Source organism: Mustelus asterias, chromosome 3, assembly GCF_964213995.1.
Source record: "Mustelus asterias chromosome 3, sMusAst1.hap1.1, whole genome shotgun sequence".
NCBI classification, from domain to species: domain Eukaryota; kingdom Metazoa; phylum Chordata; class Chondrichthyes; order Carcharhiniformes; family Triakidae; genus Mustelus; species Mustelus asterias.
In genome coordinates this window covers 143,333,765-143,359,928 of record NC_135803.1, presented here as the reverse complement: position 1 = coordinate 143,359,928, position 26,164 = coordinate 143,333,765, and the positions used below count along the sequence as shown (strand labels likewise).

At 45.9% G+C, this 26,164-nt stretch overlaps 1 protein-coding gene across 1 annotated transcript in view; it reads right to left on the bottom strand.

Moving 5' to 3' along the window:
* Positions 1 to 779: 779 nt before the first annotated feature.
* LOC144491882 (SRSF protein kinase 3) overlaps positions 780 to 26,164 on the bottom strand; it is a 40,663-nt gene continuing 15,278 nt past the window's right edge. Inside the window, exons 4-12 of the mRNA XM_078210172.1 lie at positions 23,197 to 23,284; positions 21,876 to 21,963; positions 19,806 to 19,912; positions 18,293 to 18,449; positions 15,661 to 15,761; positions 13,795 to 13,902; positions 11,288 to 11,357; positions 1,812 to 1,904; positions 780 to 964 (exon numbers count right to left, since the gene is read on the bottom strand). Of these exons, the coding sequence (XP_078066298.1) occupies positions 780 to 964; positions 1,812 to 1,904; positions 11,288 to 11,357; positions 13,795 to 13,902; positions 15,661 to 15,761; positions 18,293 to 18,449; positions 19,806 to 19,912; positions 21,876 to 21,963; positions 23,197 to 23,284 (997 nt within the window). The remainder of the gene's footprint in view (positions 965 to 1,811; positions 1,905 to 11,287; positions 11,358 to 13,794; positions 13,903 to 15,660; positions 15,762 to 18,292; positions 18,450 to 19,805; positions 19,913 to 21,875; positions 21,964 to 23,196; positions 23,285 to 26,164) is intronic.

The following is a 26,164-nucleotide window of genomic DNA, read 5'->3' as shown; positions in this document are numbered from 1 at the left end:
CACCCCAATGCACATACCACATGGCGGCACGGCGGCACAGTGGTTAGCACAGCTGCCTCAAAGTGCCGGGAACCCAGGTTCGATTCCCGGCTTGAGTCATTGTCTGTGTGGAGTCTGCACATTCTCCCCGTGTCTGCCTGGGTTTCCTCCGGGTGCTCCGGTTTCCTCCCACAGTCCAAAGATGTGCAGGTTAGGTTGATTGGCCATGCTAAATCGACCCCAGTGTCAGGGGATTAGCAGGGTAAATATGTAGGGTTACGGGAATAGGGCCTGGCTGAGATTATGGTCGGTGCAGACTTGATGGGCCAAATGGCCTCCTTCTGCACTGTAGGGATTCTATGATTCAAACAAACAGCACTAGAGATCCAGGTTCGATTCCTGGCTTGGGTCACTGTCTGTGTTGAGTCTGCGTGGATTTCCCGCGGATGCTCTGGTTTCTTCCCACAGTCCGAAAGACGTTCATTAGCCGTACTAAATTTTCCCTCAGTGTACCCGAACAGGCGCCGGAGTGTGGTGACTAGGGGATTTTCACAGTAACTTCATTGCAGTGTTAATGTGAGCCTACTTGTGGCAATAATAAATAAAAACTTTTTTTAAAAACCCTGCAAGTTTCTTTCATTATTTACATTTCATCTTGAAAATTGTATTTACTTGACCGCAGGTGTACAAAACCAAATGCTGGAGATCCTTAACTATCCTGCAACTTCCATGATTCACTAGGAAGTTATACCTCCATGGTAGAGAACAATGGAAAACTATCTGAATCAGTCTTCAGGGACTTAAATGTTCAGCCATGGGTGTTGGAGGCATTCTGCTGCAGTTGCTCGTTGCTCAGGTGTGAACCTGAGCATCCGATGAAGAAAGTCGGTAAATGTAGCTGCCGCTGCCAACGGGAACTCATATTTCTCCACAAGTACATCGTACAATCCCCAGGGTCTTATTGTCTTGATATGACGGAGCTCACCTGAGGACAGAAGTCGGATGAAAGTTAATCTGATTTGCAGTTTTGGCTCCAATCTTGTGCGTTTATCAGTAGGTAAACAGTAACCGTCTTTCTGTTACTACTCAATATTACTTAAAAATAAACTCTTGATACATCTGGATAAATGGAATCATGTGACGTTTATCACATGATGAATTCCCAATCCCCAGTAACTCTACGACAATGAATCATTAGGTACACTAAACAGTACACTGATCACAGTCCAAAAGTGTGCAGTTTAGGGAGCTTGGCCATGCTAAATTGACCCTTAATGTCCCAAGGTGTGCAAGTTAGGGGACAAGTTAGTGTGCAACTAGAGGACACAGCCTCAAAATAAAGGGGAGTCAGTTTAGGACAGAGTTGAGGAGGAACTTCTTCTCTCAGAGGGTAGTGAATATCTGGAATTCTCTGCCCATTGAAGCAGTGGAGGCTACCTCGTTAAATATGTTTAAGTCACAGGTAGATAGATTTCTGATCAATAAGGGAATTAAGGGTTATGGGGAGCGGGCGGGTAAGTGGAACTAAAGCACTATCAGATCAGCCATGATCTTATTGAATGGCGGAGCAGGCTCAAGGGGCTAGATGGCCTACTCCTGCTCCAATTTCTTATGTTCTTATTAGCGGGATAAGAGTGTGGGGTTTTGGGGATACGGCAGGGGGTGGACCTGGGTAAGATGCTCTGTCGGAGAGTCGGTGCAGACTCGATGGGCTGAATTGCCTCCTTATGCACTGTAGGGATTCAAAGATAAGGAAGTTTTTAGGTTCTGGTACTGGTTCCACAGCTAATATCTTGTTTTTAATACAGTTTAGGATTTATATGATACTGCACCTTTTAGGTTGAAAAAATCTTTGGAGTACTTTCCGGACAGTGCGCATTTCAATGGGATTCTCCCAAGCAGCTCAATAATATGTGCAATGTGGTCTGTTATGGAATAGAACAGTGGGGAAAGAATAGATGGTGAGTAAATATTTTATTGTAGGTATAAATTACAAGTCAAGTCTAATAAAATTCTGTTAAAAAGTAGCATAAAATCACTCTAACCATTCATTTGTTGCAGAATTTCTAATCTTTTACGCAAAAATAATAAGACCTGATACTTGGGTCTCCTGTAGAAGCATGCTTTTTCTTGTAATGTCAACCCTGGACTCCGTAACACAACTTAAAGAAAGGCAAAGAGAAACAACTATCTATTTATATAGAAGAGCATTTATTGGCCATCTTTAGTTGTCTGGGGGTATTTGAGAGTCTATCACATTGCTGTGGCTCTGGAGTCACAGGTAAAAGTCTCACAACACCAGGTAAAAGTCCAACAGGTTTATTTGGTAGCACAAGCGCTGCGCTCCGAAAGCTAGTGGCTTGTGTTACCAAATAAACCTGTTGGACTTTAACCTGGTGTTGTGAGACTTCTTACTGTGTTTACCCCAGTCCAACGCTGGCATCTCCACATCGTCACAGGTAGGCCAGGTGATAGAGAAATAATGAGCTGCTGTGACAAACAGACTGACAGAAAAAACGGAGCAATGTGAGAAACAGACAAAAAACAACAAACATCTAGAGAGACACAGACAGCAGCAGAGCGAGCAACAAATAAGGACTGAACAATCGGAAGAGATAGCTGAAATAACTTCTGAGAGGCCAGTGTCCCTTCAGCAAAACACATTTATTTATTTACAATTTTACAATATTCAGGCAGGTACTTCCCAGTAGAGTTTTCACCCCCAAGTGCCGGTGACCTGGCACTCCATATGTCTTTGTAGAGCTCCTTGATTGGACAGCTTTAACAGACTTCAATTAGGGACATCTTTTGTTGTCCAACCAAATAAATGAAATAAATTTAAATCAGGAACAACTCAGAAAGGGCATCTCCTTAAAAGGAGGGAAACCGCCCGAAACAAAAGACAAAGCGGAAAGGAAATTAAAACATCAAATTAAAATGTGATTAAAGGGGTCAATAATACACCCCAGTACCTGCGGTGCCCAGCGGGCATGGAAGGCATCAACTGTGTCCTCTCCAGGGACACCCGGCTGTGAATATAGCCGCGGTAGAGGGACAGACAGTCAGGTTGGATGACCCCCTCGATCGCCCGCTGCCTGGACCTGTAGATGGCACGTTTTGCCAGGCCCAGGAGCAGGTTCACGAGGAGGTCCTCCTCCTTCCCTGCCCCTTCCGCATCGGGTGCCCGTAGATCAGGAGCGTGGGGCTGAAGTGCAAACAAAGCATCAATGAAATGTTTTTCAGGAAACTGAAAAGGTTGTGCAGCCTATAACACGTAATGTAGACGTGGCCCACGGACTCCACAAGGTTGCAAAAAGGGCACGCTTGGGAGCTCGTGAACCGGTATAACCTACGATTGTACAGTACTGCTGCGTGCAGCACCTTCCACCCCAGGTCCCCCACATAGTGGGGACCTCCGCTGCCTGCCAGCAACAGGGCCTGCCAAGGTGTGTCTGGCAATGGGCGAGGAGGCTTCAATTAGGGAGCTCATATTCCAGCAGGACCAACTCCTGGACCTCGTTGAAGTCATTACAATGGGTGCAACTAAACAGTCACATAAATACAAACGCAAAACGCTATGGTTGATGGAAACCTGAAGCTTGCAGATACTCAAGCAGCACCTATGAAACAGTTAACATTTCAGATCAATGCCCCGTTCTCATGAACCATTATCAATCTGAAACATTAACTCTGTTACTCTCTCCACAGATGCTGCCTGCCCTGCTGAGTAAGTCCAGCATTCTCTGTTCTTACTGCGCATCAGATACAACATTGGCAGAAAATGTGACAGGCATCAAATAAGGGGGACTTGAAAGTCAGACGGAGACAGATACACAATAAGATAGAGAGTGGAGAGATAATAAAGTCCCCTTCACAGGAAGCTTGAGTGAAAGCAAATCAACTGGAGCACAGTCTTACACAGTTAAGTGGATCATTTTTACACAATAACCATTTGCCTGCGGCTTACCAAAGTGTTTGATATTCAAGCCCACAGATTTGCTGCTTATTATTAAAAATAAACATCTGGAAAATGATTTTGAGAGCCTCCATTCCAGGTGCAGGACCTCACTAGTAAAGCCAAGCGGTGCAATTGGAATGTGTATTATAACTTCAGCTACATAGAATCGCTACAGTGCAGAAGGAGGCCATTCGGTCCATTGAGCCTGCATCAACAACAATCCTACCCAGGCCCTATCCCCGTAAACTCATGTTTTTATCATGCTTATCTCCCTCACACTAAGGGGCAATATCACATGGCCAATCAACTAAGCCGCACATCTTTGGAGTGTGGGAGGAAACCGGAGCACCCGGAGGAAACCCATGCAGACACAGGGAGAACGTGCAAACTCCACACAGACAGTGACCCAAGACCAGAATTGAACCCGCGACCCTGGTGCTGTGAGGCAGCAGTGCTAACCGCTGTGCCACCGTACCGCCCATTCTCATGCTCTCTGCTACTCGGGAATCTAGGATAAGAGCACACAAACTACTCCCCTGATGTTAAATTATTCTGTTTATATCACAAACTATTTTTGCGCTTCAGCTGTCAATTTTCAAGAACTTCTTTCCTTCCCCCTTTCCGTACCTCAGTACAATCCTTCTAAACCACGGGTGCCACTTAATCTCAGATTTCTGCTGACGTTGCTGCTGCGTTACTGACTGCTAAAAGGTTCCTCAAAAAGTGGGCCAAATTGATTCCTTCTTTGACCTTTTCTCTCTCCCAACGGGAATTATCTCCGTGCGAAAGCATTATCGAGAATACAGGGAAAATTACCTCAGAAATCTTGGAAGCAAATCTGCATTTTGTCTCTGTGACTCAGTGAGTTGGGATTATTTGTGGAGTGGGTCATCCACATATGAATAAATCTATCCAGTAACGGGCTAAATAGGCATCTAACTGTCAGAATGAGACACACTTTATGCTGCTGGACCCAAAGGAACAGAATAAATTATGGAACATGTGTAACTGGGTCAATCATCTCACTTGTGGTATAAACCTATTATTGCGAATTCAGTTCAATGTGGGTAAATGATAGATATCTCATTTTTAGTGAAATCTTCTGCAAAGCAAAGCAAGTGATATCTGCCTTGGCAATTAGACTTCTTCCACATTTTTTTTATTCATTCGTGGGACATGGGCGTCGCTGGCTGGCCAGCATTTATTGCCCATCCCTAGTGGCACAGTGGTTAGCACTGCTGCTTCACAGCGCCAGGGACCTGGGTTCGATCCCCAGCTTGGGTCACTGTCTGTGCGGAGTCTGCGTGTTCTCCCCGTGTCTGCATGGGTTTCCTCCAGGTGCTTGGTTTCCTCCCACATTCTGAAAGACGTGCTGGTTAGGTGCATTGACCCGAACAAGCGCCGTAGTGTGGTGACTAGGGAAATTTCACAGTAACTTCATTACAGTGTTAATGTAAGCCTTACTTGTGACTAATAAATAAACTTTAACTTTAGTTGCCCGAGGACAATTGAGAGTCAACCACATTTCTGTGGCTCTGGAGTCACATGTAGGCCTGGACCAGGTAAGGACGGCAGATTTCCTCCCCTAAAGGGCATTGGTAAACCAGATGAGTTTTTCCGACAATCGACAATAGAACATAGAACATAGAACAGTACAGCACAGAACAGGCCCTTCGGCCCACGATGTTGTGCCGACCTTCATCTGAAACCAAGATCAAGCTATCCCACTCCCTACCATCTTGGTGTGCTCCATGTGCCTATCCAATAACCGCTTAAATGTTCCTAAAGTGTCTGACTCCACTATCACTGCAGGCAGTCCATTCCACACCCCAACCACTCTCTGCGTGAAGAACCTACCTCTGATATCCTTCCTATATCTCCCACCATGAACCCTATAGTTATGCCCCCTCGTAATAGCTCCATCCACCCGAGGAAATAGTCTTTGAACGTTCACTCGATCTATCCCCTTCATCATTTTATAAACCTCTATTAAGTCTCCCCTCAATCTCCTCCGCTCCAGAGAGAACAGCCCCAGCTCCCTCAACCTTTCCTCATAAGACCGACACTCCAAACCAGGCAGCATCCTGGTAAATCTCCTCTGCACTCTTTCCAGCGCTTCCACATCCTTCTTATAGTGAGGTGACCAGAACTGCACGCAATATTCCAAATGGGGTCTCACCAAGGTCCTGTACAGTTGCAGCATAACCCCACGGCTCTTAAACTCCAACCCCCTGTTAATAAAAGCTAACACACTATATGCCTTCTTCACAGCTCTATCCACTTGAGTGGCAACCTTTAGAGATCTGTGGATATGGACCCCAAGATCTCTCTGTTCCTCCACAGTCTTCAGAACCCTACCTTTGACCCTGTAATCCACATTTAAATTAGTCCTACCAAAATGAATCACCTCACATTTATCAGGGTTAAACTCCATTTGCCATTTTTCAGCCCAGCTTTGCATCTTATCTATGTCTCTTTGCAGCCTACAACACCCCTCCACCTCATCCACTACTCCACCAATCTTGGTGTCATCAGCAAATTTACTGATCCACCCTTCAGCCCCCTCCTCTAAGTCATTAATAAAAATCACAAAGAGCAGAGGACCAAGCACCGATCCCTGCGGCACTCCGCTAGCAACCTGCCTCCAGTCCGAAAATTTTCCATCCACCACCACTCTCTGTCTTCGATCAGACAGCCAGTTACCTATCCAATCAGCCAACTTTCCCTCTATCCCACACCTCCTTACTTTCATCATAAGCCGACCATGGGGGACCTTATCAAACGCCTTACTAAAATCCATGTATATGACATCAACCGCCCTACCTTCATCAACACACCTAGTTACCTCCTCAAAAAATTCTATCAAATTTGTGAGGCACGATTTGCCCTTCACAAATCCGTGCTGACTATCCCGGATTAATCCGCATCTTTCTAAATGGTCGTAAATCCCATCCCTAAGGACCTTTTCCATCAATTTACCAACCACCGAAGTCAGACTAACCGGTCTATAATTACCAGGGTCATTTCTATTCCCTTTCTTAAACAGAGGAACAACATTTGCCACTCTCCAGTCCTCTGGCACCATCCCCGTGGACAGCGAGGACCCAAAGATCAAAGCCAAAGGCTCTGCAATCTCATCCCTCGCCTCCCAAAGAATCCTAGGATACATTTCATCAGGCCCAGGGGACTTATCGACCTTCAGTTTATTCAAAACTGCCATTACATCCTCCCTCCGAACATCTATTTCCTCCAGCCTATTAGCCTGTAACACCTTCTCTTCCTGAAAAACATGGCCCCTCTCCTTGGTGAACACTGAAGAAAAGTATTCATTCATCACCTCGCCTATCTCTACTGATTCCATACACAAGTTCCCACCACTGTCCTTGACCGGCCCTAACCTCACCCTGGTCATTCTTTTATTCCTCACATAAGAGTAAAAAGCCTTGGGGTTTTCCTTGATCCGACCCGCCAAGGACTTCTCATGTCCCCTCCTAGCTCTCCTCAGCCCCTTTTTCAGCTCGTTCCTTGCTAACTTGTAACCCTCAGTCGAGCCATCTGAACCTTGTTTCCTCATCCCTACATAAGCTTCCCTCTTCCTTTTCACAAGACATTCCACCTCTTTTGTGAACCACGGTTCCCTCACTCGGCCATTTCCTCCCTGCCTGACAGGGACATACCTATCAAGGACACCCAGTATTTGTTCCTTGAAAAAGTTCCACTTTTCATCAGTGCCTTTCCCTGACAGTTTCTGTTCCCATCTTATGCCCCCTAATTCTTGCCTAATCGCATCATAATTACCTCTCCCCCAATTGTAAGCCTTGCCCTGCCGTCCGGCCCTATCCCTCTCCATTGCAATAACAAAAGACACCGAATTGTGGTCACTATCTCCAAAGTTCTCTCCCACAACCAAATCTAACACTTGGCCCGGTTCATTTCCCAGTACCAAATCCAATGTGGCCTCACCCCTTGTCGGCCTATCCACATATTGTGTCAGGAAACCCTCCTGCACACACTGCACAAAAAGTGCCCCATCCAAGCTATTTGACCTACAAAGGTTCCAATCAATATTTGGAAAGTTAAAGTCCCCCATGACAACTACCCTGTGACCCCCACACGTATCCATAATCTGCTTAGCAATTTCTTCCTCCACATCTCTATTACTATTTGGGGGCCTATAGTAAACTCCTAGCAACGTGACCGCTCCTTTCCTGTTTCTAACTGCAGCCCATATTACCTCAGTGTGCATATCCCCCTCAAAGTGCTTTTCCGCAGCCGTTAAACTATCCTTGATTAACAATGCTACTCCTCCACCTCTTTTACCAGCTTCCCTACACTTACTGAAACATCTATACCCCGGAACGTCCAACAACCATTCCTGTCCTTGTTCTACCCACGTCTCCGTAATGGCCACAACATCGTAGTCCCAAGTAGCAATCCACGCCCCAAGTTAATCCACCTTGTTCCGGATGCTCCTTGCATTGAAGTAGACACACTTCAACCCATCATCCTGTCTACCGGTACCCACCCTTGACCTTGATACCTTCCCCAATACCTCACCACCCTCAACACTGACTTCTGGACTACAACTCCTTTTCCCACTCCCCTGACAAATTAGTTTAAATCCCCCTGAAGAGCCGTAGCAAATTTCCCTCCCAGGATATTGGTGCCCCTCTGGTTCAGGTGCACCCCGTCCTGTTTGTAGAGGTCCCACCTTCCCCAGAACGTGTTCCAATTATCCACGTATCTGAAACCCTCCCTCCTGCACCATCCCTGCAACCACATGTTTAAGTGCACTCTCTCCCTGTTCCTCAACTCGCTATCACGTGGCACCGGTAGCGTACCAGAGATGACCACATGTTTTGTCTTTGCTCTCAGCTTCCAGCCGAGCTCCCGAAATTCCTGTTTTAAATCCCCGTCCCTTCTCTTACCTATGTCGTTGGTACCAATGTGTACCACGACTTGTGACTGTTTCCCCTCCCCCTTAAGAATCCGGAAAACACGGTCCGAGACGTCACGGACCCTGGCATCCGGTAGGCAACAAACCATCCTCGAGTCTCTTTTGCTGCCACAGAACCTCCTATCTATCCCTCTAACTAACGAGTCCCCAATAACTATTGCCCTCCCGCTCTCCTCCTTACCCTCCTGAGCCACAGGGACGGACTCAGTGCCGGAGATCCTCTCACTGCGGCTCACCACTGGTATGTCGTCCCCCTCAACCGTATCCAAAGCGGAATACTTATTGCTAAGGGGAACGACCACCGGGGATCCCTGCACCGACTGCTTCTTCCCAGCCCCTCTCACCGTCACCCATCTATTTTCATTCCGCAGAGTAACTGTATCCCTGAAGCTTCTGTCTATGGCCATCTCTGCATCCCTAATGATCCTAAGTTCCTCCAACTCCAGCTCCAGTTCCCTTACACGGTTTTGGAGGAGCTGCAGATGGATGCACTTCTCACAGGTATAATCAGCAGGGACACTGACGTCGTCCCTCACCTCGAACATAGTGCAAGAGGAACATTGCACTGCCTTCACACCCATCCCCTCTAGATACCTTGCCAGTACCAGGTAGAAACAGCAAAAAATGAATTAACTCACCCCTGCTCGACAATGGTTTCATGATCATCAGTAGATTCCTAATTCCAGATATTTTCCTTTATTGAATTCAAATTCCACCATCTGCCGTGACGGGATTTGAATCCGGGTCCCCAGAACATTAGCTGAGTTTCTGGATTAATAGTCCAGTGATAATGCCACGAGGTCATCACCTTCCTTAATTTTGTACCCAATTTCAAAATAACACATTAAAAACTCAGGAAGAAAGGAGAATCCTGTCTTTCCAAAGCCCTATCAGACACTCCCCAGTTCATGTTATGCACAGTTTAAGAAACAGGGTCCCTCTACACTGTTGGCCATTTCTCCAGTCCAATTCATGGACGATATATTAATTTTCAGCACCAACCTTTCTGGTTAACTCTCTGAATTACATTTAATGTGAAAATACAGAGATATCCAAGATGTTTAGCTATGTTCCTGTCTGATTTATAGCAGCACAGCAGCAGAAGGCATTTTTCGTATACATGTTATATATATCTATGTGCATCACGCCAAAATAGTTTCACAGAATTGTATTGAAAGTTCAGTGCCTAGTGTTATACAGGAAAATGCATTCCATATTAACCCTATCAGATAAATTATAATCAAATAATTACTAGTTAATCTTGCAGAAATGTTGGACAGGGTATCTGTATGACTCCATTTCAATGCTCTGTTTTGGAACGGTATGGTCAAGAACCACATCAAGCCAGTTCCCTTACCAAGTGATGGTGTGTGTGTATATGTTGGAACACCACAGATGATGATGAATATTTAGGAACATAGGAATTAGGAGCGAGAGTAGGCAATTCAGCTCTTTGAGCCCGCTCCGTCATTCTACATGATCATGGCTGATCTCCATCTCATCCTAACTCCACTTCCCTGCCTTTTCCCCATAGCCCTTTATCCCGCTTTTGATCAAATATTTATTTATCTCTTTTTTGAATCCATTGATTGATTCTGCATCCACTGCACTCTGGGGTAGTGAGTTCCATAGATTCACAACCCTCTGTGAGAAGTAGCTTCTTCTTATCTCCCTGTCTTGAACCTTCCCCCTCTTACTCTACAACTATGACCTCTTGTCCTAGGCTGTTCTAGAAGGGGGAGCATTTGGTTAACAGTTACTTTATCAATCCCGTTGAGTATTTTATACATCTCAATCAAATCCCCTCTCTTTCCTCTGTACTCCAGCGAGTACAAGCCCAAGCTATTCAACTGCTCCTCATACGACAGCCCCTTCAAACCTGCAATCAATCTAGTGAACGTCTTCTGAACCGTCTCCAGTGCCACCACATTCTTCCTCAGAGAAGGTGACCAAAACTGAACACAATACTCCAAGTGTGGTCTCACCAATGCCTTATACAATTTACCTTTGCAAAAGAGCATAGATAGAAGATGCAGGGCTATGGAGAGAGAGAGAGAGAGAACTGATTACCCTCTTCTGACCTGTACACTTCAATGGCACTGTAAAAGGTAGCCAATTTCCTTTACTCTTCCAAAATATATACAGTAACCCAGTCACAACTCAACCTTTACCAGCATAGGTGGAATAAGGAATGAAGAGGAAGATTGGCTAAGATGCCATTTTGAACACATTAATAAGTGGCGTCTATGAGTTGCTAAGCAGCAGAATGTGAAGGTATCGGTCTGTCATCTTCAATCGCACGCCGTGCTCTGGTAAACATCACTTTCAATTTTACAGAAGTGAAATTGCAGTTTTGTCAGTTGAATCTGATGTGTTAGAAGATGCTCCCTTACCCTCATCTTGGGAGAAGGTCTTTCCAGGTCGAGGGTCAAACAGGTACTCACCTGTCGCCAGTTCGAAGGCCTGTACGTGTGAAAAGAGACAGAGGCCATTTCCTGTTCATGTTAACAATGGAATGAAATCCAATAAAATTTCACATTCAGTAAGTTACAGATTGTAAAACAGTAAAGATAATAGACACCCCTAATGGGACAAATATTCATGACACCGTGCTGGAGGATCGGCATTACAAATTTGTGGACTTCTCTGCTGTTTCCCAAAATTTAGTGTATGCAGCTTCACAGATTTGCTCCAGCATGGAGTATTCTCCCTGCAAATTCTTTACCCAAGCTGGGCTTGCCTAAAGGAATAGCTGCAGAGAGGGGAGGCAATAATGGAGAGGGTGAGTTTACCTTGCATCTACTCAATAGGCTAACTGGGCTCTTTCTTTGCAGAGATGATTCTATGGGTGGAATGTAATGCCCATTCCAGAGATGAGTGATCAAGCAGGAGGCTGGGGAGAGGGGAACCTGCCATCTTCCTGACTCCCCCAATCAAACTCCGGATGGGAAGGGTGCCATTCCCACTTCAAAGCCAATTGAGACCCATAATTAGCCACTTAATCATCACATCGCTGCTGCCGTTGAACCAGTGGCGGATGAGGAACTCACCACCTGGGGAGGCCATCCAGTTAATCCCAGTGCGCTGAGTGTGACCCTTATTCAAAGTCACTCTGTGCCCAATCAGGGACCTTGGCATTGGGAAGCTGGAGGAGAGGGGTGCAGGCTGAAAGCCATCTCCCCATCCTTGCATCTGAACCTCCCCTCCATCCCCCATTTCCAGTGACCGTCTCCCCGCATGACCCCCATCCTGCTCAAAGTCACCTCTGTCTGGGGATCCATGGCCAGCTCCTCAGGCCTGAGTGGCCCTGGGGCATTGCTGGCACTGGAAAGCTGTCAGCCTCTGATTGGCCGCCAGCTGTGGGCTATGGGTGGGGAGGTTGGATTTCCACCATTTTAAGGGCATAATTGCATGGGAGGCCCAGTGCTGTCCAGGTAGGTGCCTGATTGCCTTGTAATTGCAAGAGTCTCCCAGAAAGACATGGCACAGGGTTCCCAGTGGTTCTCCAGCCAGCGGGCAAGAGCCTGTCGCATTCATTAAATTCTGCCTTCTTAGGAACATCGGCGATAGGAGCAAGAGTGCGCTATTCAGCCTTTGAGCCTGCTCCGCCATTCAGTAAGGTCATGGCTGATCTGGGGGGGTTGTGGTCTTACCTCCCCCAACCCCCCAAAAAAACTCTTGACTCTCTTGTTTGATAAAAATCCGTCTAACTCTGCCGTGAATCAATTCAATAACCCAGTCCCCACTGCTTTCTGGGGAAGACATACTAACAACCCTCTGAAAGAAAATATTCTCCCCATCTCCGTCTTAAATGGCAAACCTCTTATTCTTAAACTACATCTCCCGGTTCTAGTCTCTCCCACAAGTGGAAACATCCTCCTGGTATCAAATCACCTCAGCATCGGACATGTTTCAATAAAATCACCTCTCAGTCTTCTGAACATCAATGGGTACAGGCCCAGCCTGCTCAATCTTTCTTCCTAAGATAAGCCACACATCCCAGGAATGAGTCAAATGAACCTTCTCTCTGCTGCTCTGTTCTGCTTACTCTAATTATATCTTGCACACCTCTGCAGCACACTTCCAAAGAAGCAGTGGCAGCAGCCAGATCAGTTGCCGTTTCCTCAGTCAGAGAATTGTGCTGGGTACGAGAGGCTTCCTACTTTACTGCCAATTCTTGGCTCTGTTTCCATGGCACCGCTGACATTAGGCTCACTATGCCATCTCACTCTGTAGCAGTGCAATGAATTTGATCAATTTGACATTCACTACCTCAAATAATTGAAAATTAAATCTAAAGAGTAAAGGTGGGTTTTTAAATGTTGTTCCCCTTCCCCTGATTTTCTTTATTTCCCCTTTTCATTAGACGTTGACAAACTGCAATCCTCTGAGGGGAAACCTTGGCTCACTCCTCTGAGCTTGGCAGCAGTAGGTCAGTGAACACAGCCAGGTGGATTTACACATTTAACCGAGGCTTTACCCTTAAGTTGTGAGGAAGAGTTTCCCCCACTCAGCACCTCATCTTCAGGGCACATCTGACATCAGGAATTGAAAGCACAAACATACATCCTAGGGTTCATGTGTAAATACATTCTACACATTCCAAGTAGGATGTGATTAAGGACCCAGGCACTCCTACTGAGGAGGAATCTAATTCAAATACATGGCAAGGCTTTAGTGAGCATTAAAATCACTCTGAATATAGGGCTGCTCACATGCTACACTGAGAGTTTGCCAAGCGCATTAGGTACAGAACAGGCCTCAGATAACAGGTGTCGTCCTTAGATTACTGGCCCATATTTTCATATTGCAGAATCTCACCCACCCTTCACAGCGATAAGCACCATCAAATGGCGTGTCACAGAAATTGTAAAGCTGGAAGCGTTGCCATATCTCTTACCACACACGCCGTGCTCCAGATGTCAGCAGGACAGCCATAGCCAGTTCCAAGGATGGTCTCCAGTGCGCGGTACTGCCTGGTCTGGATCTCTTCTGAAACATGCTTAAACTGGAACAAAGACGAGAGATGGATGATTTACAACCTTACACAAAACCTTGTTTATTTGGCACCAAGCAGGCTTTTCTGTACCGTAAATAATTTCTACTACTCAGTGTCGGATGATGAATGCTGTACCTTCAGAGTGATTTCAGCATTCTGTGAGCTGTTCAGATGGTTTATAGAATAATCGATACCCACATCTGATTATACTTTATCATCATCCACTTATGGATCAGGTCAAGTACTGAATATATGTATAGCGAAGCTCTCTGCAACACTCCTTGAAGAAATTCCATTGAACCATAGAATCCCTGCAGTGCAGAAAGAGGCCATTTGGCCCATCGAGTCTGCAATGACTCCCCCCCCGCCATCTCCGTTACCCCACATATTTACCGTGGCCAATCCACCTAACTTGCACATCTTTGGACTGAGGGAGAAAACAGGAAGAAAGCCACACAGACAAGGGGAGAATGTGCAAACTCCACACAGACACTTAGCCCAGGCTGGAATTGAACCTGGGTCTCAGGTGCTGTGAGGCGGGAGTGTTAACCACTGTGCCACCATGCCGTCCTTCCAGGCAAGCTATTGCATGGATATGCAAAATAAAGCTCATACTCCATTCCCCGAAAAGGAAACCTCCCCAAACGTGCTACAGGTTGAGCCAATATAGCTATCTAGGAGATGCAAAATGACTTTGGATCCTCGTAACCCCACTCTGTTCAAGCACGGGCTTCACTCTTAAAGCAAAGCAGTAGAGAAAGCATTCTTTCTGGTTGTATCACAGCTTGGTATGGCTCCGGCTCTGTCCAAGACAGAGCAGCATGGAGCAGCATAGTGGCACAGTGGTTAGCACTGCTGCCTCACAGCGCCAGGGACCCGGTTTCAATTCCGGCCTTGGGTCACTGTCTGTGCAGAGTTTGCACATCCTCCCCGTGTCTGCGTGGGTTTCCTTCGGGTGCTCTGGTTTCCTCCCACAGTCCAAAGATATGCGGGTTAGGTTGATTGGCCATGCTAAATTAACCCTAGTGTCAGGGGGATTAGCAAGGTAAAATGAGGGATTATGGGAATAGCAACTAGGTGAGATTGTGGTCGGTGCAGACTTGATGGGCTGAATGGCCTCCTTCTGCACTGTAGATTCTATAATCTATGATCTAAGACCGCAAGAAACTACAAAAGCTCGTGAGCGTAGCCCAGTACATCACGCAAACCAGCCTCCCATCCATTGACTCAGTCTACACTTCCCCCTGCCTCGGCAAAGCAGCCAGCACCCCGGACATTCTCTCTTCCACCTTCTTCCATCGGGAAAAAGATACAAAAGTCTGAGATCACGTACCAACCGGCTCAAGAACAGTTTCTTCCCTGCTGTCATCAGACTTTTAAATGGACCTACCTCGCACTAAGCTGATCTTTCTCTACACCCTAGCTATGACTGTAACACTACATTCTGCACTCTCTCCTTTCCTTCTCTATGAACGGTATGCTTTGTCTGTACAGCGTGAAAGAAACAATACTTTTCACTGTATACTAATACATGTGATAATAACAAATCAAATCAAAAGTGCTTTGTTTAAGAAGGAGGGGGACAGAAAAAGAGATTGATGTGGCTCATTAGGGGGATGGGAAGTGAGGGAGATGGGGAAAATTTTGATCCAGTGCTAGACTAATTTCTAAGAGAGGACGAGTCCCCCACCTCCTAGTCTATAAAACCAAGCATTTGCACAGAAAACAATCTCGGTAATGCTGCATCCACGACCGAACGGAACTCACCGCCCAGCAGCCACTTCCCAGATCCACAATCTTTACTCTTACTTCTTCAGCATGTTTCGGATTCATGGGGTTCAAAAGTGATTGTTCTGCTTGGAGTACCTCTGAGATTAATGACAAAAATCCAAATCAGCTTAAAGCATGTTTGAAATTTCAGCTCAGATTTGGAGGGTTTCTTAACATTATTATTGTGCGCTTGGTGATCAGAGTTTGACGAATGCTAGTCCATACGTGGCTGTATTTTAAGCAACTTGTTTGGAGGGTGAAAGTTATAGGGTGAAATTTTATGGTTCGCCCTGCCCATTGATGGGATTTCTCAGCTCTCGCAATCTTATGGGACTGGATTTCCGGCAAGAGGCTGAATAAATTATTTAAATTTATTTTAATACTGATTTACATGTCTTTATCGAGTCTGGTGCTCAATCGTCCAGGCTCTCTTGCCTTTGCGACCTCTCTGGGAGAGCATCTCTCTGGTGAGGAAAACACCTGCTCGTGTTGGCCTTACCGATAGAAGCGGAGGCCATTGAGGCCCCCCAAGGAAGCCGAGGGCAAGGTGGAGGTGCCAGCCTGGCACTTTGGCACTGCCAGCCTGGCACCTCAGCAACGCCCACCAGGCACGTTGGCACTGCCCAGTGGGCAGTGCCAGGGGTGGGGCCAATGGGGCGGTGCCTTGGGGCTGGGCCTCAAAGGGTGACCCGATTGAGGAGGGAAAGGGGACCCACTGCCACCCTGCCTGCGATCAGTGGATGAGGGAGGGAGTCCCGATGCTGCTCTGCATCTGCAATGGATGGGGGGAAGGGGCGCACAATCGGTCTGGGTGGCGGGCACTCCATTTCTGGGCAGTGCGGATCTCGCCATCGGTAGCCATTGCTCTCTCTCTCTGTCAGGCCTCTGCTGTTGTAATTGCGCGCGTGCAGCATCAGAGGTCAAAGGTCCCCCTGCTGCTGGCTGGTGAATTAATCCCTGCCCACTGCCTTTAGCAGCGAGAAACAGTCTAGCCCATTTTTTCATGCACTATATTGCACAAGATTGGGCGTAAAAACTCGCCCAAAAAACGGATCTGCTACTCTCCCATTTTCACACTAGCTGGATACTTAGGGCCCGATTTTACCACTTTGATTCTAATTGCTGAATCTGGGAGTGTTTCAGATCCGACTTTTAGACCCGTTCTCCGGCGCCCCCATACGCACCCTGCCTGAAAAAATACCACTGATTCCGAATTGCGCTGCAGAAGCTTGTGGGTGGGTCTTATCGCGCCAGAAACACTGCAGCTCCGATCAGAGCCTTCAACTGCACATGCGCAGTAAAATAAAATAGAAAAACGCTCCTCTGTCACATCACTCCCAGGCCCGTTAATGCCTTCCCACCGGCCCCCACAGATATTGCCCCACCCCCACAAAATAACCGTTCCCCCTTATCCCCACACCCCCCCCCACTACCCAGACCGATCGCAGCCCCCTGCTCCCCTTCCCCCTTTCCCCGCACCAATCGCATGCAAAGCGTCAGTGGACCCCCCTTCCCCCCACTGATCGCACGCAGAGTGGCAGCGGACCTACCTGCCCCACCCCCCAGCAGAGAGCCATCTAGCCCACCTCCCTCCCCCCCACCAGAGAGTCATCTGACCCACCTCCCTCCCCCCCTCAGAAAGCGATCTGACCCCCCCCACCCCCTGACCACCACCACCGATCTGAGTCAGAGAGCCTCTTGAAGCTCTGAACTTACCTCCTCAGAAGCTGGAGCGCCCAGATCGGACCTTTGCGGACCATGTCTGTTTCGCGCCGAATCAGGACGGTCGAACGCAGTGGTAAAGGGGGACGTGCCGGTAAGTTTGGGCGCCCAGTCCATTAAGTCAGTTTAAGTGCATGCAAATACATTTAAATTGATGTCACGCCATTTTCGGTGATTGGTAAAGGGGGAATGGGTGCAGAGGCAGGCGCAGATTGCGCTATCGCCTCACGCCCAACTTTACCAAGTTTTTGCGCCCGAAAACGGGCACAACTTGATGGTAAAATCGGGCACTTAGACTCATTCTCGTAAAATTCCACCCATAGATTCTTTATTTTCAGAATGCCAGGCTGTATAATGTAGTTTTGTTTTATTTTTTAAAACTGTCCATTATGGGGAGGCGATGGCCTAGTGGTATTATCGCTTGACTATTAATCCAGAAACTCAGCTAATGTTCTGGGGACCCCGGGTTCGAATTCTGCCACGGCAGATGGTGGAATTTTAACTCAATAAAAAATATCTGGAATTAAGAATCTACTGATGATCATGAAACCATTGTCGGAAATACCCATCTGGGTCACTAATGTCCTTTAGGGAAGGAAATCTGCCATCCTTACCTGGTCCGGCCTACATGTGACTCCAGAGCCACAGCAATGTGGTTGACTCTCAAATGCACTCTGAAATGGTCTAGCAAGCCATACAGTTCAAGGGCAACTAGGGTTGGGGAATAAATGCTGGCCAGCCAGCCAGCCAGCGACGCCCATGTCCCACGAATGAATAAAATGACTAAACAAATAAAGAGCAAAGTAAATCAGGTATTTTGTGCTTTTGAGAACTTTGAATTAGTTGTACTTTTGGGAAAACCAGACAGGATGTGTTTTTTGGAATGCTATATCCTCGATGTCACTACCGGATGGTGTCAGAAATTCTTCAGCCATTCCCTGCTGCACAGAAGTCGCCAATCGATTGAGGTACTGTTGGTTGACACACACAAGGATATTCTCGGGTTTGATATCTGTGTGCAGGATGTTACATTTTGTGTGTAGATAATTGAGACCTTGCAGAACCTGTGAACAGAGAGCAGCCAATCAGCCAAGATACTTTACGTGCATCTCCAATCAGAACTGGATGATCAGTCAATCAGATTCTTCTGTTGTCAGCTGTGAAAGAACAGAGCAGTTGGTTTTTGCTAGCGTTGACTATTCTTACTGCAGGCTCCCTCTGTCACCGACAGTGCTCTATCCAAGAGAGGGGGGCGCTCTCATTGTTCCCAGCTCACTATCTTTCTCAGGAAAAAGAAAGGATTTGCAATCATCTGTTATCTTACCAAATCCTCAGATTGTACCAAAACACTTTTCTTCATCAGTAAGTTACTTTTGAAGTGTGGTACTACTGTTTTATGAGAAAATGGAGGCGAATATTTGCACAGAGATAGGTGCCACCAATGGCGAATGATATGAATGACCAGCTAGCCTGTTTCTGAGGGAGGGAAATTGGCCAGGATACCGCAAAGAAAACACCTCACTCTGCTTCAGACAATGTTATAGAACCTAAAACTGATTATTAGTCTGATGGGGGCACAGTATGTAGTCGTTATGATACTGTAGTGGCAATTTAAAAGTTGAGAGTTCAAATAACTATTGTCAGGCCAAACAAGGGCAACTTGGGATGTACAATAAATGTCACATTGTCCACATTTTGAAAGCAAATAAAAAACTATCAAAGTGTCAGTTGGCAGGGTGTGTTGGATTCCAGCTTGTTCTGGGTCTTGGACGCAGAAACTATAGGCTGACATCTCAGGGGATAGTAAGAAGTGGGGCAAGAGCTTGGCCTGTTCTGCTCCAGATTTTTCAGCCCCCACTATTGTCTTTACAGATCATAGATTCTCTACAGTGCAGAAGGAGGCCATTCGGCCCATCGAGTCTGCACCAACTCTCTGACAGAGTACCTAACTCAGGCCCTCTCCTCTGCCCTATCCCTGTAACCCCACACAAATTTACCATGGCGAACGCTTCTAACATAGACATCCTGGGCCTGGAATGCACTGCCAAGTGAGGTGGTTGAGGTAGATACGTTAGCAACATTTAAGACTTATCTGGATAGGTGCTTGAACAGATGGGGCATAGAGGGATATAAGCGGTTGGTCTAGATAGGACAATGTGATCGGTGCAGGCTTGGAGGGCCGAAGGGCCTGTTCCTGTGCTGTGCTGTTCTTTGTTCTTTGTTTATTCAGCTTCTCAACATTGGTGGGCTGGCCGTAGAGACAACTCAGGCTGCTCAGCCCCCAAAACATTAATGAGACTCCCAAGGTCCAATATCAGGCTGCTGGGTTGGGGCAGGTGCTCTGTGAGTATTCATCATCTCAAGACCAAAAACAGGCAGAAAGGAAATCTTTGTCTCCCCGGAGCAGCAACCAATCTCACCTGGTGGATAATCTTTTTGACACAAGTCATGGGGAGCCCCTGTCGCTTTGACCTGAGAATCCAGTGGTGAAGGTGGTCACCAAGCAGCTCAATAACCAAGCACACATCTGGAGAAAGAGTGAAGGATTGTTATGAAATATGTAACCACTCCTGACCAATCAGGAGTGCCTCACTGTGCCTTTTCACATTTCTCAGAAACATTTCAGAACATTTCACCCACAATGCATTGCTTTGAAGTATGGTAGTTGTTATTATCTAACCAAACACTGGAGATGTTTTGCACAGCACAATGAGTCGCACAATCAATTAATCTGCATTTGCTGACAATAGTCAGGAGGGGAACAAAGAACAGAATACACAATGTTCCTTTCCAAATACTGCTCTCCAATAACAGCCATCTGAATAGACAGGCCCTCCAGTCAACATCTCCTTCAGGCAGCACGGTGGCACAGTGGTTAGCACTGCTACCTCACAGCACCAGGAACCCGGGTTCAGTTCCGGCCTTGGGTAACTGTCTGTGTGGAGTTTGTACATTCACCCCATGTCTGCGTGTTTTTCCTCTGGGTGCCCCGGTTTCCTTGCACAGTCCAAAGATTTGTGGGTTAGGTGCATTGGCCGTGCTAAATTGACCCTAGTGTTAGGGGATTAGCAGGGTGAATATGTAGGGTTACGGGAATAGGGCCTGGGTGGGATTGTGGTCGGTGCAGACTCGATGGGCTGAATGGCCTCCTTTTGTACTGTAGGGATTCTATGATTCTATGTTGTATGTATTAGCTTAGTTTATGAATTTAAACCCCTGATATGGATGAGAAATTGTAACCTTTTAAACCACATAGATTACCAGTTGAACTATTATGATACTGCCAAAGCTAGAGATTACTAAATAATTGCGATATAGGCCTGAAAACAACACTTTCCATTCTACACAGGTTATTGCACAAGTAAATACCCTTACTCTCAATTTCACCCCAAAATCTATTCATAAAAGGAACCTACATTTGTAAATACCTTTGACACTGAGCTAATTCTTAAAGTTCTGATAGTCTCAAATGATATCATTCTGAAATCACTCGTTAAGGTAATCACACACCTTAACGGGGCGGCACGGTAGCACAGTGGTTAGCACTGCTGCTTCACAGCTCCATGGTCCCGGGTTCGATTCCCGGCTCGGGTCACTGTCTGTGTGGAGTTTGCACATTCTCCTCGTGTCTGCGTGGGTTTCCTCCGGGTGCTCCGGTTTCCTCCCACAGTCCAAAGATGTGCGGGTTAGGTTGATTGGCCAGGTTAAAAATTGCCCCTTAGAGTCCTGAGATGCGTAGGTTAGAGGGATTAGCGGGTAAAATATGTGGGGGTAGGGCCTGGGTGGGATTGTGGTCGGTGCAGACTCGATGGGCCGAATGGCCTCCTTCTGCACTGTAGTGATTCTATGATTCAAAGGGAATAGAGGCCAACAATTCAGCACCCTTTTTTCATGTAGCATAAATTTGTTGTTTCCTAAGAGATTTGGGGCGGGATGTTCTGACCGCACTTGCCCGAGGCCGGAAAATCCCGCCCGAGGTCAATGGACCTTTGCATGGACTGTGTCCTGCCCGTGATGGGCAGAATGGGAAAATTTCACCCTTGGTATTCTGGCGATTTTGCCCTGATGAGTGTGAGGTAAAAGGTTTTGACAGCTAGTCTCTTTTCTCAGCCGTACTCGAGTTCTGTATGACCAAGCAACAGTTCAAAGCAGTCTTCTCAGCTCACTCATAAACATGTGTCCCTTTCAACCAGAAATAAACACGTGACTGTGCCCGGAATTCTGCCACTCAATAAACTTTGACATAGAAGATCACAAGAGCTGCCTGGGATAATTCTCATATCTCCCTCTGTTTGAATGAAAAGCTCGGCTAAGCTTGAGAACTTGTGACATAACTGAGACACAGAAGCTCACTGCATGGGTAACTGGTATACTCCCCGGCAGGAAATACTCTGCAGCAATCATTAAATACAAACTACTTCAAATCACCATTAAATACTATGCCATATTTATAAAAATCAATGTCACCTCAAAGTAGATTGAAAGGATATGAATACCATTCGAACCAACTATTATAAAATCATCCAGTAGCTGAACAATTCGCTCTTTGCCGGGGTCCTTCGAGTTTTTCCATCTCACCTGAAAAAATAAATAGAAAGCGAGGGAAAGTATAAATCATTTGCTGATAACCAGAGGATTCTCATGATTATTTCACTGTTTGAAATTCTGGCAGTCCGTGTTGGGAGGGTGTTACTGCATCCTTCATTCATTGCTGCAAATTCCCTGATGGGGTTTGGAGGAGGGACTTTCGTTTGGAAGTAACCGGGACAGAAGTGGATTGTTACATTTTTACAGGTAATGCAATTCAATGTCCTGCTTTAGTAATCCCTGCAAGATGAGGGATAAAAGACTCCATCAGATTTTGGTAATATCAGGGAGAGGATCAGTACAACATTTACAGGTTCTCTAAACCCATATTTTGTTCCTATACTTGTCCCATTTACAGTCCCTTTCGTCTTACACCATTATCCTGTTCGTCATTTAGTCTCTCCCGTTTTCCAGCCTGTTACAGATGCTCTCCTTTAGTTTTCCCCCACTTTGCTTGTCTCCGTACCTGTTTAAATATTGTTACACCCCTAACTTCTGCCGTCAACCTGAAACACTAATTCTGTTTCTCTCCCACAGCACCAGGGACCCAGGTTCAATTCCCAGCTTGGGTCACTGCCTGTGCAGAGTCTGCCCGCTCTCTCCATGTCTGCTTGGGTTTCCTCCGGGTGCTCCGGTTTCCTCCCACAGTCCTAAAGATATGCTGGTTAGGTGCATTGGCCATGAAAAATTCTCCCTCAGAGTACCCGAACAGGCGCAGGAGTGTGGCGACTAGGGGGATTTTCACAATAACTTCATTGCAGTGTTGATGGAAACCTACTTGTGACAATTTTAAAAAATAATAAACTCTCCACAGATGCTGCCATAAGACAAAGACCTTGCGGTTAAATGGCATGTTTCTTTGGAACACCCCCAAAACGCATTTACCAGAGTACATTTGCTGTGCAGCTACTGTTGTAATAAAGAAAGACAGAGAGCAATTTACACACAGCAAAATCCAAACAAAGTTGCAAATAAATATTGGCCAGGTAATCTCTTTTAGTAAAATTGGCGGAGGGATAAGTGTTGACTGGGAAGAATTCTCCTGCTCTTCTTCAAGTAGTGTGATGGGATCTTTTATGTCTGAGAGAGGACACAAGGTCACTGTTTAATAACCCATGAGGCAGGATTCCAATAGCACAGGCAATGTGCTCCAGTCTCTGGATTGGTATCTGCGGCCACATCCATCTTTCTGTTTGTTTAGCTCTTCTGTCCAAAATTACTCACACATTTCAGAAACTTGATCTCGTCTTCCGCTGCCTCGGAAAATGCCCTTGCACTCTTTGCCACCTTTACCGCCACAAATTTATTTTTTCTGTGAAATGAAACATAGCTGTATAAAGCTTTCTTACAAAACAACTTGCAATTTGTATAGCATCAATAGAAGAAAAAGAGTCACAAGGTAATTCACAAAGGTTTTAGCTCTTCACCGTGTAATGAAACAGTCCTTGCCTGTGTGCAGCATAACCTGGGCAACATTAGGCTTGGACTGATAAGCAGCAAGTAACATTCAAACTATAACAGGTGTCAGGAAATGACCACCCGAACAAGGGAGAACCTAACTTCTTCCCCTTGACAACCAATAATATTACCATCACTGAATCTACCAAATATTATCATTGACCAAAAGTCAACTGGACCAACCACACAAATACTATGGCTGCCAAAGCTGGATAAAGGCTGTGTATTCTGCAATAAATGGTCCATCTCCTGACAGCCTAAAACTTTTCTATTGCCTACAAAAGTTTAAAGTTTATTTATTAGTGTCACAAGTAGACTTACCTTAACAGTGCAATGAAGTTACTGTGAAAATCCCCTAGTCGCCACACTCCGGTGCCTGTCAGGATACATTGAGGGAGAATTTAGCATGGCCAATGGCCAGAATGGCTTTTGGACTGTGTGAGGAAACCGGAGTACCCAGAGGAAACCCACGCAGATAAAGGTTTTTTATTCATTTTTTAATTCATTTGTGGGACATGAGCATCGCTGGCTGGCCAGCATTTATTGCCCATCCCTAGTTGCCCTAGAGAAGGTGGTGGTGAGCTGCCTTCTTGAATCGCTGCAGTCCATGTGATGTGGGTTGACCCACAATTAGGGAAGGAATTCCAGGATTTTAACCCAGCGACTGTGAAGGAACGGCGATGTATTTCCAAGTCAGGATGGTGAGTACCTTGGAGGGGAACTTGTAGGTGGTAGTGTTCCCATGTGTCTGCTGCCCTTGTCCTTCTAGATGGAAGTGATTGTGAGTTTGGAAGGCGCTGTCTAAGGGTCTTTGGTGAATTGCTGCAGTGCATCTTGTAGATAGTACACACTGCTGCTACAGAGCGTCGGTGTTGGAGGGAGTGGATATTTGTAGATGTGGTGCCAATCAAGGGGGCTGCTTTGTCCTGGATGGCCTCAAGCTTCTTGAGTGGAGAACATGCAGACTCTGCACAGAGAGTGACCCAGGCCAGGAATCGAACCTGGGTCCCTGGATCTGTGAGGCAGCGGTGCTAACCACAAGGAAAGGTTCATGAGTGCAACTTACCTAGATGTGAGCAGCTGTCACAGCACTCGTGTAAATTGACACCATTAAGGACAAAGGAGTCTGTTTGATCAGCACCCAATCTCACTGTTTCAGCATCCATCAGTGGCACGGTCTGACTTTAGAGTTTTTCTCACAGATTTACTGCAGCAACTTTCCCAGCTCCTCCCAAATCCATGACTCCGACCATATAGAAGGACAAGGTCAAGTGCATGGAACACCACCACCTACAAGTTCCCCTCCAAGTCACACGCCATCTTGACTTGGGTATGTACTGCCATTACTTCATTATCACTTTGCCAAAATCTTGTAACAGCATTGTTGGAGTACCTTCACCACACAGACTGCAGTGATTTAAAAGGTGGCTTACCCCCGCATTCTCAAGGGCAACTCAGGATGGGCAATTTAGCCTTGTTGGTGACACCCATATTGACATCAATGGAAATGAAAATCGAGAGAGAAATGAAATGTGCTGCTGTGATGATATTCCGCTATTCATATATTTTAAGTTTGAGGAGGGCTGCTTTAAGATGCAGTGTTTTGTTACAAGCGGTCGGTTTGTCTGGGAGGAATACAACAGATGCTGGAAAGCAGGATAATTACTCCTTTTAGCCATTTAAGTGTCTATTTTACAGATGGCTTAATGAGCTTCTGTTTACCAAAGGAAAGAAGCATAGTTTTTTTTGATTGAAGTAATAGGAAGGTGAGTTAGGTACACAAGGCCATATAATCATACGGTACTAGAAGTAGAGAGAAACTAGGTTTGTAGCTAAGAAAAACAGCTTTCTGAGTTCAGTTGCTGGAGAGGGCTATTTAAAGACATGAGCCTACAAGCAGCTCTCTTTCCCTCTACAAAACATCTCTGGAAGTTCCAAAGCTGTTAACAAAAGTTAATGATGTGGAGATGCCGGCGTTGGACTGGGGTAAACACAGTAAGAAGTTTAACAACACCAGGTTAAAGTCCAACAGGTTTATTTGGTAGCAAATGCCACTCTTATGTGTTATGGCATTTGCTACCAAATAAATCTTATGAGTGGCATTTGCTACCAAATAAACCTATTGGACTTTAACCTGGTGTTGTTAAACTTCTTACAACAAAAGTTAAAACAAAGATGCCTGGATTTGCTAACTATTTTTAAAGAGGGGTTTAAGGCCATAAGATAAATATTGCTTATTTGGAACTGAATAGTGATAAGTTAGAAGTTAAGAGTTGTTTCTTTTCATGTTTAAAGATTATTCAATGGTTAAGAGCTAAACTGTTTCATTTTGTTAGAGTTATACTTAAACTGTGTTATGAATAAAGCTTGTTTTGATAAAAAGATCCCTAATTTGTCAGCGGAATTGCTCCTGAGGCAAAGCTTCTTTTCCTCACATACCACAATAGAAAAATTGCTGAGATCTAGTCTGGCTTCATAATATACCTTGAAGGTTCTGATCTGGAACCCTAACAATGCTGACTCACTATCATCTGTTTCACACTATCAGTAACATCTATTGCCATGCCTCCTTCAATCAACCCTTCCTCTTGGAGCCCACAGATGTTCAAAACCCAAGCTTTATTTTATTAATTCATGGGACATGGGTGTCGCTAGCTGATCAGCATTTATTGCCCATCCTCAGTTGCCCTTGAATGAGTGGCTTGCTAAGCCATTTCAGAGGATAGTTGAGAGT